Raw genomic sequence first — 19087 nt, 5'->3', positions numbered from 1 at the left:
TTCCTGCATTACCATACCTTATTCCAATGAGATAAACTACAGAGATTCCTACAGAGAATGACTCAAGATTACAAGAGATCTGGTTTCCTTTGGGGTTTCAAGGTTCAGCACTGCCCAAAATCACATTTGTACTGGCCATGTTTGTACACCAGAGTGGCTTCCTCTGGACAGAGATGGCTGATGTGCAAACACTACACGCAAACGCTACAAACACCTGGCCACACGTGAAGAATTCTGTGTGAACTATGAACAGGCAAGTGAAAATGCAAAACCCTTGCCAGGTGAGTTACACCCAGCATCTTATTTCAATTTGGCCTCCAATAGACGCCAATGGGACTTAATGTATCAGTCAGATTGTTGCCCTTGTCTGGCATTGCCAGTGTTATCAACAATATCCCCTCCTGATTATTTGGGATGTGAGGATAATCTCACTGTGACACAGGTCACCCCATTCATCAGGGGTGATACAGCCCGCTGAGTCCAATCAACCCTGATTTTCAGCAAACTCCAATATTTTATGTCCAGCATTTGCTACAGAACAAAAAGCAACCCCCACTATACTATAAAATATATATTGTTGCTTTTGAGCTCTCTACTAGCTTAGATGCACACGGAATAATGAGCTGTTTTGTACAAGAGGAATGTTAGGAAACATTCTGGGCTTTAAAGAAAGATGTGGTGGTTAAAAAGCAGAAAGAAAATGGTTCACTCTAAAAAGGCGTTTTCAAAGGCAAAGTTATAGAACGACAGAAAAAGATCTTTCTTTAGGAAAATATTTATTTGCAAGAAATGGATAAAGCATTACATACATCCACTTTACTCAGCTACATTAAAAAAGCACTTCATTTGCTATTCAGTTTTAGATTTGTCTGCTTAGTAAAATAGGTTCTTTACACAAAAATCCCTCCCTCCCACAAGTTTGCAATGATCATGTGAACACATCTAGTGTTCATGATCATGTGAACACACCTAGAAGAACAGCGCATATAGAAAAATTAAAATACAAAAAGAAAAGAAAAAAGGCAGTATTTTACAAAGTTAAACCAATGTAGCAAAGAGCATCAGAAAAATATTTTTAATGGAGGACTAAAAATGGCCACATTCATAATTTAACAGAGACTTTTTCTGATTTCTTCTCATGCACTATGGTAAATAATTGACATATTTCATGGAAGACAATTCCATTTAATTGAAAACCACAAAATATAGTGGTATATTCACACAACCCAAAAAGTAATTGAAATGTTTGGGCAGAGGCGCACCAATTTTGATAGACCAACATATCAATTTTGACTCCTATGCGGCTACATATGATATAGTCACAGTCTTCTATCTCAAACAGTCATCTTTACTAGTTTTCAAGCGGGGTCCACTTTGGCAAAACACCTTCAGTGTGAAAATTATTTCCCACTGTGCTGACCTCTGTGAAGTAAACCTCTACCATGAAGGAGAGGTCTATCAACGGCTACTAGTCGGAGGGCTGTGGGCCACCTCCAGCCTCAAAGGCAGGATGCCTCTGAGTACCAGTTTCAGGGGAGTAACAGGAGGAGAGAGAGCATGCCCTCAACTCCTGCCTGTGGCTTCCAGAGGCATCTGGTGGGCCACTGTGCAAAACAGGATGCTGGACTAGATGGGCCTTGGGCCTGATCCAGCAAGACTGTTCTTCTGTTCTTAAGTACTGCACTTCTCAGTGCTGGGAGGGCCCTTAAAGAGAGAGTCGGAAGCCTCTCTTAAGAGTTCTTGGAGGAACGCGCTGGAAAGGGCTACACTTCCCACCAGTACTCCATGCATACCTGCCAAGATGGTGTGGGGGCTCAAGAGAGCTCAGTGTTTTTTAAAGGAGCCTTCCAGTGATGGGCAAAGCCCAGCACTGCATGGTGAGAATGGCGATCTCCATATGGTGCCGGGAGGACCATGCAGAGTATTTAGCTTTGCCCAAAGCTTCACGCAGGCCTGAACAATTAGGGAGCTACCCTCAGGGTTGATGGGGGCTGCCACTGGCCCCCGGGCCTTACAGTGTAGAACACTGATCTGACATATGGATAATCCTATGGAATCTAATGAGCTGAAGTGCATGTAACCAGGTGCAGAACTGCAGCATTTAAGGTGTAGTTGGGGATTTAGCCTAGATGCTGTTGCCTTTAAGTGACTCAGCAACATCAATACGACTATATATGGTCCCCAACCATAAGCAAGTACTGCGGATTCTCTGCTATGAAGTGAAGAATCTCTGTGAGCAGGAGGATTCTGTGCTGTGCACATGGTTAATTTCTCCGCTCATAGGAGCCGTCCCAAATGAGAGTGAGAGAAACTATGCTGGAGGGACATAGGAAGAAGCAGGTCAGAACCAATACATGAGCAGTCAAATTAGACATTATTTTAGGAAATAATTTAAATTGCAAGCCCATTAGGCAGGTCACTGTTGCATTCCATAGAGTGCAAACAGAATTAAATATGCCATACACAAGAAGAGTTGCCAATTGTGAATTTGCTAGAATAAACCCAGCAAATGCCAATGGAAGAGCAAGAGGCTTATACGCCACACAGGTTCACATATGCATGAATCACTGGGTTTTTCTCTGCCCCTTATGGCTGGTAGCTGAATGGGTGAACGGAAGTCCACTGAGAAGCACAGCACCAGAAGGTAACTGCATGTGAAGAGACCATATGCAAATTGAGCAATGTGCAAATTGTACCCATGGTCTTCGAGCTGGGAAGGCCCATTTCACAAATCCAAGTCATTACCTGATGTTACAATGATGAAGATATAGCCCCTGCTAAAGCAGCACTTTCTACAGTGGTAGCTGCCTTATATTTAGCAGCAGAAGTGTGGATGTCCCTATTCAGACCAGCGTCACATCTCTACAATGGCTGTTGCTGGTGTCATGTCAAGTTGCGTCCTGTAAGTAGATAGTGAGCCCTTTTGAGGACAGGAAGCCATTTTCTCCTACCTTTTTGATCTTGTTGGGAAGCAGTGCGAATGGTTTTGTAATATGTGGACACTTTCATGGCCAATAGTGGATTTTCTTTCCCTGCCTCAACTCTATGGAAAGGAAGAAAAATCCACACAGAGCATACGCTGATCTTTGCTGCTTTATAGATGGCACCAACATCTCCCATGTGGACTTCAAAACCCTGCCATTATTGGAAGCAATTCCCACTGATTCTTTGTCCTACAATTGATTCTGATCCTTAGCTACAAGCATACAGCTTGTAGTCCTGACATTTAAGCACACTGGACTTCCCATGTACATAAGATGAGGCCGAATGTAATAAAGGTTGTGGTGTAAAGAGCGGTGGGGTGGGGTGGGGGGGGTTGTTGGCAAAGGAAAAGAGCCTGTTCGAAAACTTCTACCAAGGCCAACTGTATTCTGTACAAAAAACAGACTTTCCATCAAGAGATGTGTGCAACTAGACCCTATTGGAGTTCTGCAGAAGAATCCATCATGCCAAAAGATGGGAGCAGATGCTAAGGATGGTCCTCAAGAGCTTTGACCTTTAGTGTTGGCTCAAAGTGTACAGTTCTCTCATCTGCAGGGACAGACTCAAATTCCTCAAAAATGCACAGATTCCAGTGAGCTGGACAACTGATTCAGGTCATGGGTCTGGTGCGCTGGAAATCCATGAGCAGAAGTCCACTTTGTATGGAAATCCATAGCAACCATACTAATTAGTAGCTCAACTTTTGATATTTCAAATAGGGTCCGCCAGTCACAAATATGTGAAAGTGAGAAAGTGATTATGTGGCTAGTGGGGAGTTCCGGCAAGGGCAGGCAATCTTGATTTTCAAGCTGTTGACTACAACTCCCATCATCCCTAGCCACAATAAATTGGGACTGGGGAGGATATAAATTGTAGTTTAACAACAGCTGGAGAGCCAAGGTTGTGTTCTTCTGGTTTAGGGGATGTGCACGTTAGATAATTCAAGTTACTGCCTTCAAAAAGCATTTGGAAGTGGGATATTTGGTAACATGAGTGGCCCCTAATGAAATCTTAAGGTGAAGACTAGTAAAAGCATCCTATAGACAGTATCAACATGACTAGGGATTAGACTCTAATAAGTAGCACATCTCTGTGCACTGAAAGAACAAAGAACTTTTGCATCAAATCTACAGTTACAGATTAAGAGACATCACCACTGTTTAAAGCAGTCCAGATGAAAAATATGCTCAAATGAAGCATGACTATTGTCAAACTAGAAATATCAGCTGCTTGGATCACACATCCTCTATTTTGCAGCTCATTTTATGATCACACGGCCCCGTATATCTGCCTTCACAACTCAGAGATCATCACAGACCCATGCAAAATGGATTCTATGGCAGAATCCTACATCACAAAGTTCAGGCGTTAAAATTGTTTAAAGAGATGCATTTTAGATCCAACCCACGACTAATCCCCATTTCCACCTATAGTAAATGCCTTCTGCCGACACATGCCAATCGTACAGAATTGTGAACACACAGTGGAGAGAAGCAATTTGGCACCTAAAAAAGGCAGAGGAAGCGGGAGGAAGGAAAGTATATGCAAACTGAGAAGGGAGCAACCCATCCAGGTTTGTGGTTTTTTGCAACTCAATTAAACAAAAAACAAACACAAAACTTTGTGCTGTATTTGGGCTAGGGAACCCTGTAGTTCCTCCAGTGATTCATTCAGGGGTTCCTCAATGAGATCATCAGTAATGATGAACAAGCTTCTTTAAAAAGGGACTTACTCACTATTTCCAAGCTTCCTCCGCAGTGTGAAGTCACAGGACTATGAGGGGTTCATTCCCAGTCACACACTATATTACAGAGGAGAATTACAGGAATTACTATATTACAGGAAGAAATCCTGTATGGCTTCAGGCTATGTCCAACTATGCAGGCAAGGCAGGTCACGTGAGTCTTTCCCATGGAGTCAGGACCCTTCCTCCTGCTGGACTTGTGAGAAAGATCTGCATGTTATGCCCTGTCCATATGAGGAGGTTATTCAGATACAACCTCTATAAGCATGGGATCTCCTTCTAAACAAACAGCTCTCACATGGTTGTGGGGGCATCTAAAGGGTACCTCAGAGTCACAGAAACACAGGAAGCTGCCTTATACCAAATCAGACAGTCGGTCCCTCTAGCTCGGAATTGTCTACACTGACTGGCAGCAGTTCTCCAAGGCTGCAGGCAGGAATCTTTTCCAGCCCTACTGGGATGGAACCTGGGACCTTCTTCAAGCAAGCAGATGCTCTGCCAATATCTTACCTGTGTCCTGTGACAGACATGTAAAGGTCCATCAGCAGACATATCTGTATGGATACAGTTTCCTAAAAGTTTGGAAATAGTGCCTTTGCAAATTCGATGGAGAGTGTTTTCCCGTTGAAACTATAGTTTCTGCTGCTCTCTGGTCAACCATTTTGTGAATGGCCAGAGCTGGCAATCTTTCTCCCACAGTTAATCATTTCAAGCGATGGGACCAATAAACCAGAGGTAGGCAACATTGGCTGTCCAGCTGTTGCTGAACTACAACTCCCACTGTCCTCAACTGCAATTTAAAAACATAAGAACAGCCCTGCTGGATCTAAGGCCCATCTAGTCCAGAATCTTATTTCGCACAGTGGCCCACCAGATACCACTGGAAGCCTACAGGTAGGAGCTGAGGGCATGCCCTCTCTTCTGCTGTTACTCCCCTGTAACGGGTACTCAGAGGCATCCTCCTTTGAGGCTGGAGGTGGCCTATAGCCCGCCAACTAGTAGCCATTGATAGACCTCTCCTCCATGAAGTTATCCAAACCCCTCTTAAAGCCTTCCAGGTTGTTGGCTGTCACCACATCTCGTGGCAGAGAATTCCACAAGTTGATTATGCATTGTGTTGAAAAGTACCTGTTTGTTGGTCCTAAATTTCCTGGCAATCTATTTCATTGGATGACCTCTAGTTCTAGTGTTATGTGAAAGGGAGAAGAATTTCTCTCTATCCACTTTCTCCACACCATGCATGATTTTATAGACCTCTATCATGTCTCCCTACAGCCGTCTTTTTCCTAAACTAAATAGCCCCAGGTGTTGTAGTCTTGCCTCATAAGAAAGGTGCTCTAGGCCCCTGATCATCTTGGTTGCCCTCTTCTGTACCTTTTCCAGTTCTACAATGTCCTTTTTTAGATGTGGTGACCAGAATTGTACGCATGCAGTACCCCAGGTGTGGCCGCACCATAGTTTTGTATAACAGCATTATGTTATAATATTAGTTTTATTTTCAACCCCCTTCCTAATGATCCCTAGGATGGAATTGGCCTTTTTCACAGCTGCCACACATTGAGTCGACACTTTCAACGAGCTGTCCACCACGACCCCAAGATCCCTCTCCTGGTCAGACACCAACAGCTCCGATCCCATCAATGTATACTTGAAGTTGGGGGTTTGCATCCCAATGTGCATCACTTGACACTTGCCAACACTGAACTGCATTTGGCATTTTGTTTGTTGATGGGGGTTGTAGTTCAACAGCTGGAGTGCCCAGGTTGCCAACCCCTGTGAAAAACCAACACTGGGGTTTCTAAGCCTGTGAATTCTAGGATATTCGTTTGAATATTTTAACACACTAACTCTACACTGGAGGCCTCAATTTGGGGGTGGGTGGGAAGAGAAGTGCAACATTTGCAAGCAGAGCTTCAATGTTGGCAAAGAAAAATAGTCTCCAAGTGAATGTATTGCACCTCCGCATAACTGTGTGGCATCCTGCCTGTAAATTTGACCTCAAGTCCCTGAACAGGAATTATTGAATTACTTTTCAAAAAAGGACTGGAGTGCTGCTGACCAACATTGGGAGAGAGAAGGGAGCACAGTGGGAAAGAGTTCAACAAGGACTTGGGACAATGACCAAGTTGGGCATAACTCAAATTCTCTTTAAATCTATTTAGAAATAAGCTTCTGGTGCTAATTTTCCAGGAACACACAGAAACAAACCAGCAAGCATCCACTATGCACCAACAAAAAAGAGAGACCCAGTCTCAAGATGCTTGTAACCTTTAATGAGCCCAATGCATTTCAGCCAACGGTCCTCCTCAGGGGCAAATTTGTTTAAACCTTGCAAGAGATCTCTCTGATAAATGCTGTTCATTGACTTCAGTCCACTGCCAAGGTAGGTGACCATGTGCAAGGTCAGCTGGGTAGGACAAGTGCACCCTACTGATTCCATCCCCAGCTTTTTACCAAGGTAGGAGGAAGAGCCATCCTACCCAGCTGCCGCCTCACTCACGATCAGCCTCGCTGCCTCCTGCCTTATGTTTGCAAAAACATGACCGAATATCGGGAGTGCACCCGGCTCTCCTCCCCAGGCTGGGCCCTTCTCCCACCTTGCTGGCAAACATGGGAACAAACCTACTAGATAAAAACGGGTATATTTTTGATGAGCATATGAAAAACTCTGTAGACAATACCACTCCGATGTATCTAGTATACCATTATTATTCCAGCCATGTTTACATCCAGTTATGCATTAGCCCTGGGCACATATTATGTTCAATAAACATAACATCGGTACAGAGTATATGCAAATGCAGATCTGTATATATGTAGTTATTCACACATTTTCACATGTACAGCAGGACTCTGTCTGTATCCTGTCTTTTTCATGCCCTGCACCCAAGTTCACTTTTAAAATGAACAAATGTACCATCATTCATGCAAAAGCACATACATAGGAACACAGGAAGCTGCTTTCTACTGAGTCAGACCATTGGTCCATCTAGCTCAGCATTGTTTGCACAGACTAGCAGCAGTTTCTCCAAGGATACACGCAGGAGTCTATCTGGAGATGCCAGGGAGGGAACTTGGAACCTTCTGCATTCTTCCCCTTAGGAGATGGGGCCACTCTGGGAAGAGCACCTGCCTGCTTGCATGAAGAAGTTTCCAAGTTCCCTCCCTCGCATCTCCAAGATAGGGCTGAGAGAGACTCCTGCCTGCAACCTCGGAGAAGTCACTGCCAGTCTGGGTAGACAATACTGAGCTAAATGGAGCAGTGATCTGACTAGGTAGAAAGCCACTTCCCATGTTTCTAACAATCACATTAGTAAGTTAACACGGGCCTTTAAAATGCTCTGGTTCTTTCTTAGTTACCAGATCAGTGGCCTACTGTTTCACCTTCAAATATACAAAAAAAAAGGCCAGTTTCCAATTAGCAATTACAGGAGAATTATTTTTGTCCTAGAGTGGGGGAAAGGATGCTAAATATACAACACCTTATGCTGCGTGCGTGTGGTGGTGGGGAAATTGCACAATGGACTTCTGGCATGAGAGAGCCCCAGTTTTTCACTGAAGTCTTCCTGATGTGGCAATTAAAGTTACTCATTCATTTGACTGACAGCCAAAGTGGGTCTAGACACTGACCACTCCTCAAAATTGAAGGTTTAAATGCAAGCAAAAGCCCAACTTGTAGAACTATTCCAAAAAGGGAAAAACTGATGTTATAAATTTGACATTAAACCCAGCTTTAACATGGAGATTTGGACAATGATTCCAAGTATAACTGAAGAAAAGGGGCAGATCTTCAAGCTTGATGTAAAATGGAAAACCACCAATTTACATCAGCTTCAGTCTGGTTCAGAATCATCAATGTGTTAAAAATACATCAATTTGTGCGTAAATATAGTGGATACAAAGGGGGAAAGTAGGAGTAAAATTGCAGCATATACACAGCAAAAGAAAGCCAAGTTCTACATACTAATAACATGACTAAATGTCACTGAGCTTTGATTTCCATAAATACAGAGTTTAAAATAATGCCCTCTTCTTTTGTAGCCCACCCACCAGCTTTCTAAGTATCTAATCATTCAGACACGTGGAATCAATGGCAAAGAAGTTGGGACACTGAATGCACCATAAGTTTAAGTTCCACACAAAGCATGAAATAGAGAAAGTTTGACATCTGCATATATAGCCATTCCAGATAATCCTGAGAGATCCCACTGGAAGTCAAGAGAGGATATCATTTTGAAAGATGTAAGCAGACAGCTATAATTTTATCACAGGGCCCTGGGAGCTGTGTTATTTGGAGTGTGTGTGTGTTCTGTTCTAAAGATATCCACATTAGCAATTCTTTCCAATACTGGCTAGAATGATTTCAGGATGACTGACCTGGAAAGCCCCCCCCCACACACACACTGCACACAGCCACAATCTTCACAACCAGTTATTTGGAATTAGAGCAGGTGTTTACTGAATTTTCTGATTGAAAAGATTGGCCTCTGGTGTCCAAAGTGGGGAGCTGTGATCATTTGAATTTATAGTAGCTTGAAACTTGCTAAGACAGACAGGATATTAAACTTTATCTGGTTTTCACTGCAACTACCACCTACTTTACATGTATGTATGTATGTGTGTGTGCGTATGTGTGTATGTGAGTACGAACAACAAAAACAGGGGGAAAGGAAAGATACTTGAGTTACCTAGATTGCATTGATTTTACATTTAATTCCAGAAACCCAAAACAAATTTTGGAAATTTCTCAAAGTTTGCCATTTGAGAGATTTCACACACTTGGACTGCCATCCTGGCTGCCAGATGAAATGGTGGGGAAACTAATAAATACTATTTACAAGGGGGAGTAGGCATGGCAGTGGAATCTTAGCAACCAAGGTCCTTTCTGAACGAGACACCAGTACCAACTGAACATCCATTTCCCCCGGCACAAGTGTCTCGTGCAGACCAGACAAGAGGGGGACTAACATAGTGAACATAGTAAGGAAATCTGGGATTGTTTTGTATAGTCACACAAAAAGGAAAAATACAAAGTGGTGGGGGTGGGGGGAGTAAAGGCAGAGAAGAGCATTTTTGCCATTAAATGTATTTTCTTGATTGTATATAAATAAGGAAGGATATTGCTTTATTCCTTGGCCATGCAACAAATCATGGAAGCTAGTGCATCCACTAGTTCCCAAACAATTTTGCTTTCATTTTGATAGAGGAACAAGTTTAGAGTCCTCATGAGGTCAAGGGAGGGGGTGTTAAAAGCTAAGGGCAATGCTGGATAAAAGCATTGGGACTAAGGAGAATCTGATGGAGGTTCGGGTATCCAGGCAGACAAACCCCTTTGCTTTGTAGGTCTCCTGAGCCCCTTTCATCAATAGCCATATTCAGACATTATATTGTATTACTGTATAGAAATGTGTACATTTGTGCATGTTTGTGTGAATACTGTACCTGCATTCATTTAAAAATGAATCTGGGTACAGGCCCCTCAAATGTATGGTACAAATAGGAAGTGTACATCTGTACCAGTGTTCAACATAATGTCTGAATAACTGTACCTGTGCATAGATCTGTAGCTGTGCACACTGTACACTCATATGGGTGTTGAACATAACATGTGAATAGGGCTAGAATCAGCCTTCTACCCCATGCTTTTTCCTATTTTTCATCATTGCCTCATGAATATTGCATCCCTTCTTCCTTCGCTCTTCCACAGTTTTGAGAATAAGGCAGAAAACTTAACCAAGCTCACACAGCACTAACTCAAGAGGGACCATTTTGGCCTGTACAAAATCTTTGCTTATAGTCAAAGGATGGCTTGAAAGGGTTGTGTTTTTTTTTAAATTCCTGCTCACAATCATTTTTGTAGAATTTAGCTTCCATGACTGCAGAATTGGGAATTTTGATATGCAGCAATCTAGTCTTCTCATTACTAATATTTACCCCATGTTACAGGAAGGGCAAGACCTATATCTACAGCAATATAAAGCTCAAGAAACTGAAGTAGCACGCTCCATCTTGCCAGGGCTTCTTCCAAATACTCTGAGCTTGTTCCATTCTTCTGCACGAGAAGAGTTGATGGGTCAAAGCCCACACTTTTTTAAATGGGGAAATGTCACAATGAGGTGAAGATATCCTTGTAATTGTTAATTCTTCTGATTACCAAGATCAGCGATGAAAACTGCTTGCTTTGCTGGTGCTCCCATAAGATCACATGACTCTCCCAAGCTCCGTGATGAATGAAGGTGAAAGTGTTTTTCAGGAGCTCCACAATACTTTTCCATAACTTGATTAACCAGTCAGTCCCTCCTACTTTCACAACCAAGGAAGATGCAACTTGAGTCCAAATCTACTGGGGAAAAGAAAAACCAGTGCCATTCCTGAGGTTGCGTTTCTACATCACCATGTGGGAACATATGCATAAGACTAAATCATGACTGAAGGATGTTTGTCACCTCATAGTGACATTTCCCTGTAGAAACAGATCATGCAGACCAATCACGAGTCAGATCTAACCCCGCCTTCTCAGCTGAATCTACAGTCATGTCATGAAACCCTTTTTACACCTTTTTTTGACTCTGTAGACATCTGCCACCTTGACAGTGATGCAAGTCCCACTTGGTTCTCTGTTCAATGACTCTGCACTTCAATGAGGAGACATGCCTGCTCCCAGCAAATCTCTACCAGCAGCACGTTTTGGATACCAGCTGCCTTTCAATCTTCCTGTTGGTGCTGGATGTAGAATGCAAATGAAAAGGGAGTTGGAGACTAGGGTGGCAGGAGAGAAAAGAACAAGAGCTGCAGATTAAAGCCAGGTCCTCCCAAGCCGGTGCAGAGCCCAGACACGCACTTCCCTCTTGCCCTCTGGATCTGCCGCCTGTGACTAGTTCCTCGGACTTTTGGTTGGAAAGAAGAGGAAGGGATAAGGGGGCGGGGAGGGGGAGAAAATCCCTTTGGTTTTCTTCTTCCTTTTAAGAAGTAGCATTAACTCTTCTGTCAATTTCGATGATCTTTAGCGTTTCGTTTGCCTCCAGCTCTGAGCCGACTCTGTAAGCAGAGATGGGGGGAGAAATTCAGCTATTGCAAAGTAGCAGACAGTGCAAAAACAGGTCACGTTTTCCCCTCTTCCGAGCACCTGTAGCTATTTGTGCAGCCCAAGCTGTGCTCTGTTGAACAGCAGCAAGGTCTCAGGCAGAGGCCTTTCCAGCCTTGCTCACAATCCTTTTAACTAGCTATGCCGAGCATCACATCTGGGAGCTCCTGTATGCAAAGCATGTGCTCTTCCTCTGAGCGATGGACCGGCTATCTCCCTGGCTGTGACTGTAGTGTGCTTTGAAGAACATTTGCTTTCTTCATTGTTCTTGGCAAGGCATGTTTTCCAGACACTGCTCACTTCTAATATTAATATAGGAGGCCGCTTGCTGAGTCACAACATTGGTCTTTCTAGCTTAGTAATGTCTACTCTGACTGGCAGCAGCTCTCCAGGGTCCTTCCCACTCCTAACCTTGAGATGCTGGGAATTGAACCTAGGACCTTCTGCATGCAATGCAGATGCTCTACCACTGAGCTACAGCCAAATCCCCCTCTCCAGATCTATGCACTGGACCCATTGTCCTCCCATGCACAATGGTAGAGGCCATTTCCCCAGAGCAAATAAGAGAACTTTCTTCCCTCTCCCCACAATAGGATGGATCCAGACCAGAAATTCACATGACCAATGAGCCACATGCTTTTTCTTGGGGCAGAGAAAAGACCCCTTGGGGTGGAAAGCTGATCTTGGGGTAAAAGTAAAGTGTGCTGTCGAATCAGTGTCGACTCCTGGCGACCACAGAACCCTGTGGGTTTTCCTTGGTTTTACCATTGCCATCTCCCGAGAAGTATGAGATGATGCCTTTCAGCACCTTCCTATATCGCTGCTGCCCAATATAGGAGTTTCCCATAGTCTGGGAAACATACCAGCGGGGATTCGAACCGGCAACCTCTGGCTTGCTAGTCATGTCATTTCTCTGCTGCGCCATTAGCATGAATTGTCTGCTTTGCATTGGGAGGGGCAATTCTATGCAAGCGCTGTCTGCTGTAAGATAGTCCCCTTAGAGGATGGGGCCGCAGCTCAGTAGCCGAGCCTCTGCTTGCCTGCGGAAGATCCCAGTTTCACTCCCTGACAACATCTCCAGGAAGGGCTGGGAGAGACTCCTCCCTGAAACCTTGGAGAAGCCACTGCCAGTCAGTGCAGACAATATTGAGCTAGAAGGACCAAAGGTCTGGCTTGGCATACGGCAGCTTCCTGTGTTCCCCCCTTCCTTGTTCACTCACCTGTGTTGTTGCTGCAGCCCCACCAGCACTGGCTTCTCTAGCCTCGTTTCATTGGCTATTGTGATCTCTGTGACCTGGCCGTGCTGTGCCCGAGACACAGAGTCCATGGATGGGACGGGATGCTTGGAAGCATCCAGGTGCCTGTCCCAGACATTGCTGTGATCTGAGAGGAGATGCTGCTGCTGCTGCTGCTGCTGCTGCTGCTCCTCCAGCGGATGAGGCCCCTCGTAAGTCAGCAGGCTCCTCGACCTCACTGTGCAGAAGAAAGAGATAGATAATGAAAATGATGTTGATGCAGAGTCAGGAGGGGAAGAAATCTCAGGCAAAAGGGATCAGGCACTTTGAACAGTGTTTTCAGGCACTGACCGTCACACAACAGATTGAGTGATGATTCTAAATCTAATCAAATAGGCTGGGAGAGTCAGAACAGAAAAAAGGAAGTACTTTATGCAATGTGTAAACCGTGGGATTGGATTGGCCACCAATCTGGATTTGGAATGAGACATATTCATGGAGGATGGGGCTCTCAGGGGCTATTAGCAGTGACAACTGCATATTTCCATCAGGAAGGATTAAAGGTTTGTGGTGGGGGGTGCCCCTGAACACCAACAGGAGAGGGTGGTTGTCCACTTTGCCCCGCCGGTGGGCTTCTCTGAAGTACCACTGCATATAGCAAGATGCTGGACTAGATGTGCCTTTGGCCTGATCCAGCTGTCAAAAGTGGGTTGGCAGTAGCTTAATAAGATGGGTGCAGCTGACATCAGAAGCCAACTATGCTCTGACAAACACTAACCACAGATGCCTGAGGTTGTAGTACTTCCAGCAGGGACAGTCCTTCCATAAGGCAAGGTGAGGCAGTTGCCCCAGAAAGCAGATGACTGGGGTGGCAAAATACTCCTGCCATCCTCTCCCGCTGTCCCCGTCCCCGCATCACCACAGGAGCAGCTCTGTGTCTCCTTCTCCTGACCTCCTCCTTGCCCGCCCCCTGCCACAGTAGCATGAGGCGTGCACACTTCTCCATCTCCTCTGACTCCTTTCTTGTACACTGCTGAGCCAATTATGAATTCCACTTCCTCCACCTTTTCATAATCGGCCAGTGGGGCACAAGGGAGGAAGTAGATAAGGACACGTCATATGTGATGGTAGCTGTTGCCACTAGACATGTCCAAATTGATCTGAGCCCAAATCAGGGTGATTTGAGTGACTCAAACTCAAGTTGAATCACCCCTGGAATAAAGAAAGGTCTGATTCGAGGGCTATAGGCCACCTCCAGCCTCAGAGACAGAATGCCTCTCAATACCCATTGCAGGGGAGTAACAGCAGGAGAGAGGGCATGCCCTCAACTCCTGCCTGTGGCTTCCAGCAGCATCTGGTGGGCCACTGTGAAATAGCATGATGGACTAGATGGGCCTTGGGCCTGATCCAGCAGGGCTGTTCTTATGCTGAGTTCAAATCAGCCCGGATTCAAGCTCGAATTGATTCAAGTGATTTGAGTGGCGAGTGCCATTTTGGAGGGCTGTTTTTCACTTTCTGATTGGTTTTCCTGCACTGGCTTGAGAACTACTTGTTTCTTGGTAGGCTTGGTATTCAAATCAAGCGTTGACATGGACAACTGTGCCCCTTTTGGTTGGAGGAAGGGAGGGAGGGAGCAGAGAAGAGCGAGGACAAAGGAGGGATTTTCAAAATGTATATAACGGGCTGCTTGGAGGCAGAAAGGTGGGGGATGGCTGTCCAAGCAGACAAACCTTCGCCGAGGGTTGATGGTCACTGACAATGCCACCAGCATAACTAAAGCAGTGGAGCAGAGTCAGTTTGTGTCCACCCGTCATATGGCGCACACTGAATCTGCAAGTGCAGAATGCACATGGCCCTTCTGGGGCCGTGGGGCCAGGCGAGACATCCCCGCTGCGGGCCCTTGGACGCCATCCTGCTGCCGCCACACCTGCACTTGTGAAGAAGTGCCGCAAGAGAGCAGCTTTCTTCCACCAGAGCGAAACAAGTAGGCGGATGCTCGAGGAAAGGCAGCTTGAGCTGGGCCTATCTGAACATCTGATCCCTCAGGATGTTCCAACCCAGTGGAACTCCACCTTCCTCTTGCTTCGGTGCCTGCAGGAGCAAGAGGCGGCCATCCATGCCCTGGCAAGGGAGCGTGGCTTGGGAGTGTGCAACCTCTCCAGCCAGCCCTGGGTGCTCCTTTCCGAGGTTGTCTTGGTGCTCGAGCCATTCTTTGTTGCTATGAACAGCTTGTGTGCCGAGACGACAGTGCTGAGCCAGGCTTTGCCCACCACTCTTCTTCTTGAGAAGTCGACGGGTGAGCTCTAGACCAGGGTTTCTCAATGTTGGGTCCCCAGGTATTATTGGACTTCAACTCCCATAATCCCCAACCAAAGGCCACTGGGGCTGGGGATTATGGGAGTTTTCCAATAACATCTGGGGACACAACTTTAAGAATCCCTGCTCTAGACCACATGGACCACTGGGGAAGCAGTCGCTTTGTTGGGCTGGCTGAGGACTGGAGTGGTGGATCGGCTCAACATACCCTTGTGTGCATCGGCAGCATATGTTTTGTCCTGCCTACGGCAAGCGGGTGATTTTTAGAAAATTTTAACCTTTCAAAAAACATACCCCAAAGAATCCTATGGGGGGTTGGGTTGGGGAAAGGTTAAAAAAGAAGAAGTAAAATTGCCCTCTGGCCCATTACTTTTGTGGTAGGTAGTACTCATCACGCCACATCACCCAGCCCATTTTGGTGTCCCTAGGAACTATCCATGGGGAATAATGGGGTGTTTCGAGTTCCTCATGGTTTCATACGGCCCAAATCACTCTAATCGATTTGAGTTGATTTGTCAGAACAGTCGGCAATGGCCACCGATTTGACAAATTGATTAGTGTATTTTGCTATTCGATTGGAGCTCGAATTGAATCACATTTTTGCTTTCGAGCTCGAATCGAGCTCGAATTGGAGCTTGAATCGAATCACATGCACATCTCTAGTTGCCACCACAGAGGAAGTGGCAGTGATGATAGAGTTTGTGTGCATGTGCATGACTACTGACACTCCTGCTTGAAAAGAAGAAGGAGGGCACAAAAGAAGGGCAGCAATTGGCACTCTGCCTCAGGTGCACAGTAATCTCCTCTGCTCCCTGTGCTCCAAGTTTGTACCCTTGGATTCCAAGACAGAAATTTTAACTTCCCTTCCTTTCCAAACTGAAAACTGCAGACCCTCCAGGAGCATCTCACTCACCTGTAGAGGCTGTATATGATTCTGGTGTGGAATGTTGGGTTGGCAGTACTGCCTTTGTGATGGAGGAATTAGGCCCATAACTCTGTGAGACCCCGCTGAAAATAATTGCAAAGCATAATACGAACACCTGGCAAAAAGAAACAAAAAAAGATAATGCTAAAAAATGCACAACACAATAAATGAAGTCATATTGTTTGAACATAAATACAGAACTAATATCAACCCCAAGCAAATATTGTGTGATTCAGAGGATTTATTTGTCCCAGGTTGTATTTATCACTGGATCGGAAGCTTGTAAGCAAATCCACAGCTGCAATAGAGATTGAGCTTCACAGGAGACACATCTGCATTAGTACGGCCCCCTGGAAGCACTGCAGCCCTTTGGCTGAGATGAGCTACTTATTCGCAAAACTAGAAAGGTAAGAAATCCATCTCGGCTAGACTAGACTGTGATGTGAATTTCAATGTTGGTTTCATAACCTGACAGTGGGGGCTTCCCAGGCTACTTGTGCTGATGGGCACCATGTGTTTAAAAAGCATCCTGAATGGACATCTTGGAAGTGTGCCGGCAGGGGAGAACAGCAACAGTTTAAAGGCTATTTTGATTGTTAAATACAGGGACACACATTTTAAAGCATTCCCCCCTCTTGGATTAATACAGCAAGGAGGAAAACAGAAACAAAGTGAGATTTTTTAAATCTACAATAGAAGACAACTTACAAGCAGATGGTACAGGACTCCTGAGACAACATTGCTTCATAACACAGCTGCAGGATTGCAGGTTGGAATGAGCCCTGGACATTAAAAAAAATTCCCTGCCCGAAGAAAGCCAGCCCACAGGATAGAGAGAGAGATAATTTTCCACATACATGGAACCTGTATGTGGGGAAGAATCAAAGCCCAGTTCTCCGTAGTTTGATTGAAAGAATGCACAAATATGGAATGCTGGGAAGGGAAATACAGGATTTATTGCTGCTAAAAAGCTGGTGAAGTTAACATAACAGCTTTCTTGACCAAAATTGGCTTTTAGGAACATAGGAAATTGCCTATACAGAGTCAAGACCATTGGTCCATCTAGCTCAGTATTGTCCATCCCTAACTGAGTAGAGGCACCTTTTAAAAGTGGTGATTCTCTTTATTTAGTGGGATGGGGGGGAGCAACTGGCCCTATCCAACCCCAGCACAGCAAGGAAGAGAGCTGGGCTTGTGGTAGCATGCATAATTTGTCCCTTTTGCTAAGCAGGGTCCACCCTAGTTGCATTTGAACAGGAGACCACATGTGAGCACTGTAAGATTTTGGGAATGGGACCACTCTGGGAAGAGCATCTGAGGTTCCAAGTTCCCTCCCTGGCACCTCCAAGATAGGGTTGAGAGAGACTCCTGCCTGCAACCTTGGAGAAGCTGCTGCTAGTCTGTGTAGACCAGGGATTCTCAAGTTGGGTCCCCAGATGTTATTGGGTTTCAACTCCCATAATTCCCAACCATAGGCCGCTGGGGCTGGGGATTATGGGAGTTGAAGTCCAATAACATCTGGGGACCCAAAGTTGAGAATCCCTGGTGTAGACAATACTGAGCTAGATGGGCCAAGGGTCTGACTCAGTATATGGCAGCTGCCTATGTTCCTATCCCTCCAGTGGCTGTTGCTTGTGTCTATCTTATGTTTCTTTTTTTAGATTATGAACCCTTTATTTATTTATTTATTTAATTTATTGAAACTTTTATGCCGCCCAAAACTTACGTCTCTGGGTGGTTTATAACAGAATAAAAACAAAGTAAAACATTCGTTAAGACAAAAATGGGGGGGACGACACACACATTACAACAATTTAAAAATTTTTAAAATAATATTTTAAAACAGCATTAAAACCATTAAAACAATTAAAACAACATTAATTAAAAGCCTGGGTGAAGAGATGTGTTTTTAAAGACTTTTTAAAAGCTTTCAGAGATGGGGAGGCTCTTATTTCACTAGGGAGCGCATTCCAAAGCCTCGGGGCAGCAGCGGAGAAGACCCGTCCCTGAGTGGCCACCAGACGAACCGGTGGCAGCTGCAGACGGACCTCTCCAGCAGATCTCAGTGGGCGGTGGGGTTCATGCAGAAGAAGGCGTTCCCTTAAATACCCAGGGCCCAAACTGTTTAGGGCTTTATAGGTTATAACCAGCACCTTGTATTTTGTCCGGAAACATATCGGCAGCCAGTGTAGCTCCTTCAATACAGGGACAGGGAGCCATTTTGTTTTATTTATTTTAATTTATTTCTTTATATTTAATCGGCTTTAGGAACTTTTGTTGGAAAAGTGGTATATAAATATTCATAGTAGTGGTGGTGGTGGTGGTACACTGGCAGCAGCTCCCCAAGGTTTCAGGCAGGAGTCTTTTCCAGTCCTACCTGGAGATGCTGCCAGGGATTGAACCTGGGACCTTCTGCATGCAAAACAAATGCTCTACCACTGAGCAATGGCCCCATCTTCTAAAAGGGAATCTCTTACAGCAGACACTGCTCACATCTAGTCACTGGTCTAAATACAAATCCTGCTTAGCAAAAGGGACAATTCATGCTCTCTACCGCAAGGCTAACTCTCCTTTCCCAGCCTACATATTCCACCCAGCTACCCAACCAAACAAAAATCCATGAGTCCACCATGGCTGCAATCCCAGGCACCCAGACAAGGTCTATTGAGGTCCCCTGGTTCCAGCTTGATGTTGTCATTGCTTGCCCCTTGTCCACCACAGAGACTGAACTGAAGGTTGGCTCGGTCAGTTTCCCTACCAGAGTTTAGCCCAGGGGTGGGCAAACTTGGGAACTGTTCAAC

General features: G+C 45.1%; 1 protein-coding gene across 5 annotated transcripts in view; it reads right to left on the bottom strand.

Annotated features, from left to right (window-relative positions):
- Positions 1-6978: 6978 nt before the first annotated feature.
- The window catches only part of CREB3L2 (cAMP responsive element binding protein 3 like 2), a 118573-nt gene continuing 106464 nt past the window's right edge, over positions 6979-19087 (bottom strand). For all 5 annotated transcript variants that reach the window (XM_053257447.1, XM_053257448.1, XM_053257449.1 and 2 more), the window contains 3 exons: positions 16275-16401; positions 13031-13283; positions 6979-11764 (listed from right to left, as the gene is read on the bottom strand). In XM_053257447.1, the coding sequence (XP_053113422.1) occupies positions 11689-11764; positions 13031-13283; positions 16275-16401 (456 nt within the window). In that variant the 3' untranslated portion in view covers positions 6979-11688. The remainder of the gene's footprint in view (positions 11765-13030; positions 13284-16274; positions 16402-19087) is intronic.

The sequence above is a fragment of the Hemicordylus capensis genome, chromosome 5, assembly GCF_027244095.1.
Source record: "Hemicordylus capensis ecotype Gifberg chromosome 5, rHemCap1.1.pri, whole genome shotgun sequence".
Lineage (NCBI taxonomy): Eukaryota > Metazoa > Chordata > Lepidosauria > Squamata > Cordylidae > Hemicordylus > Hemicordylus capensis.
This window is presented reverse-complemented; position numbering and strand designations above follow the sequence as displayed.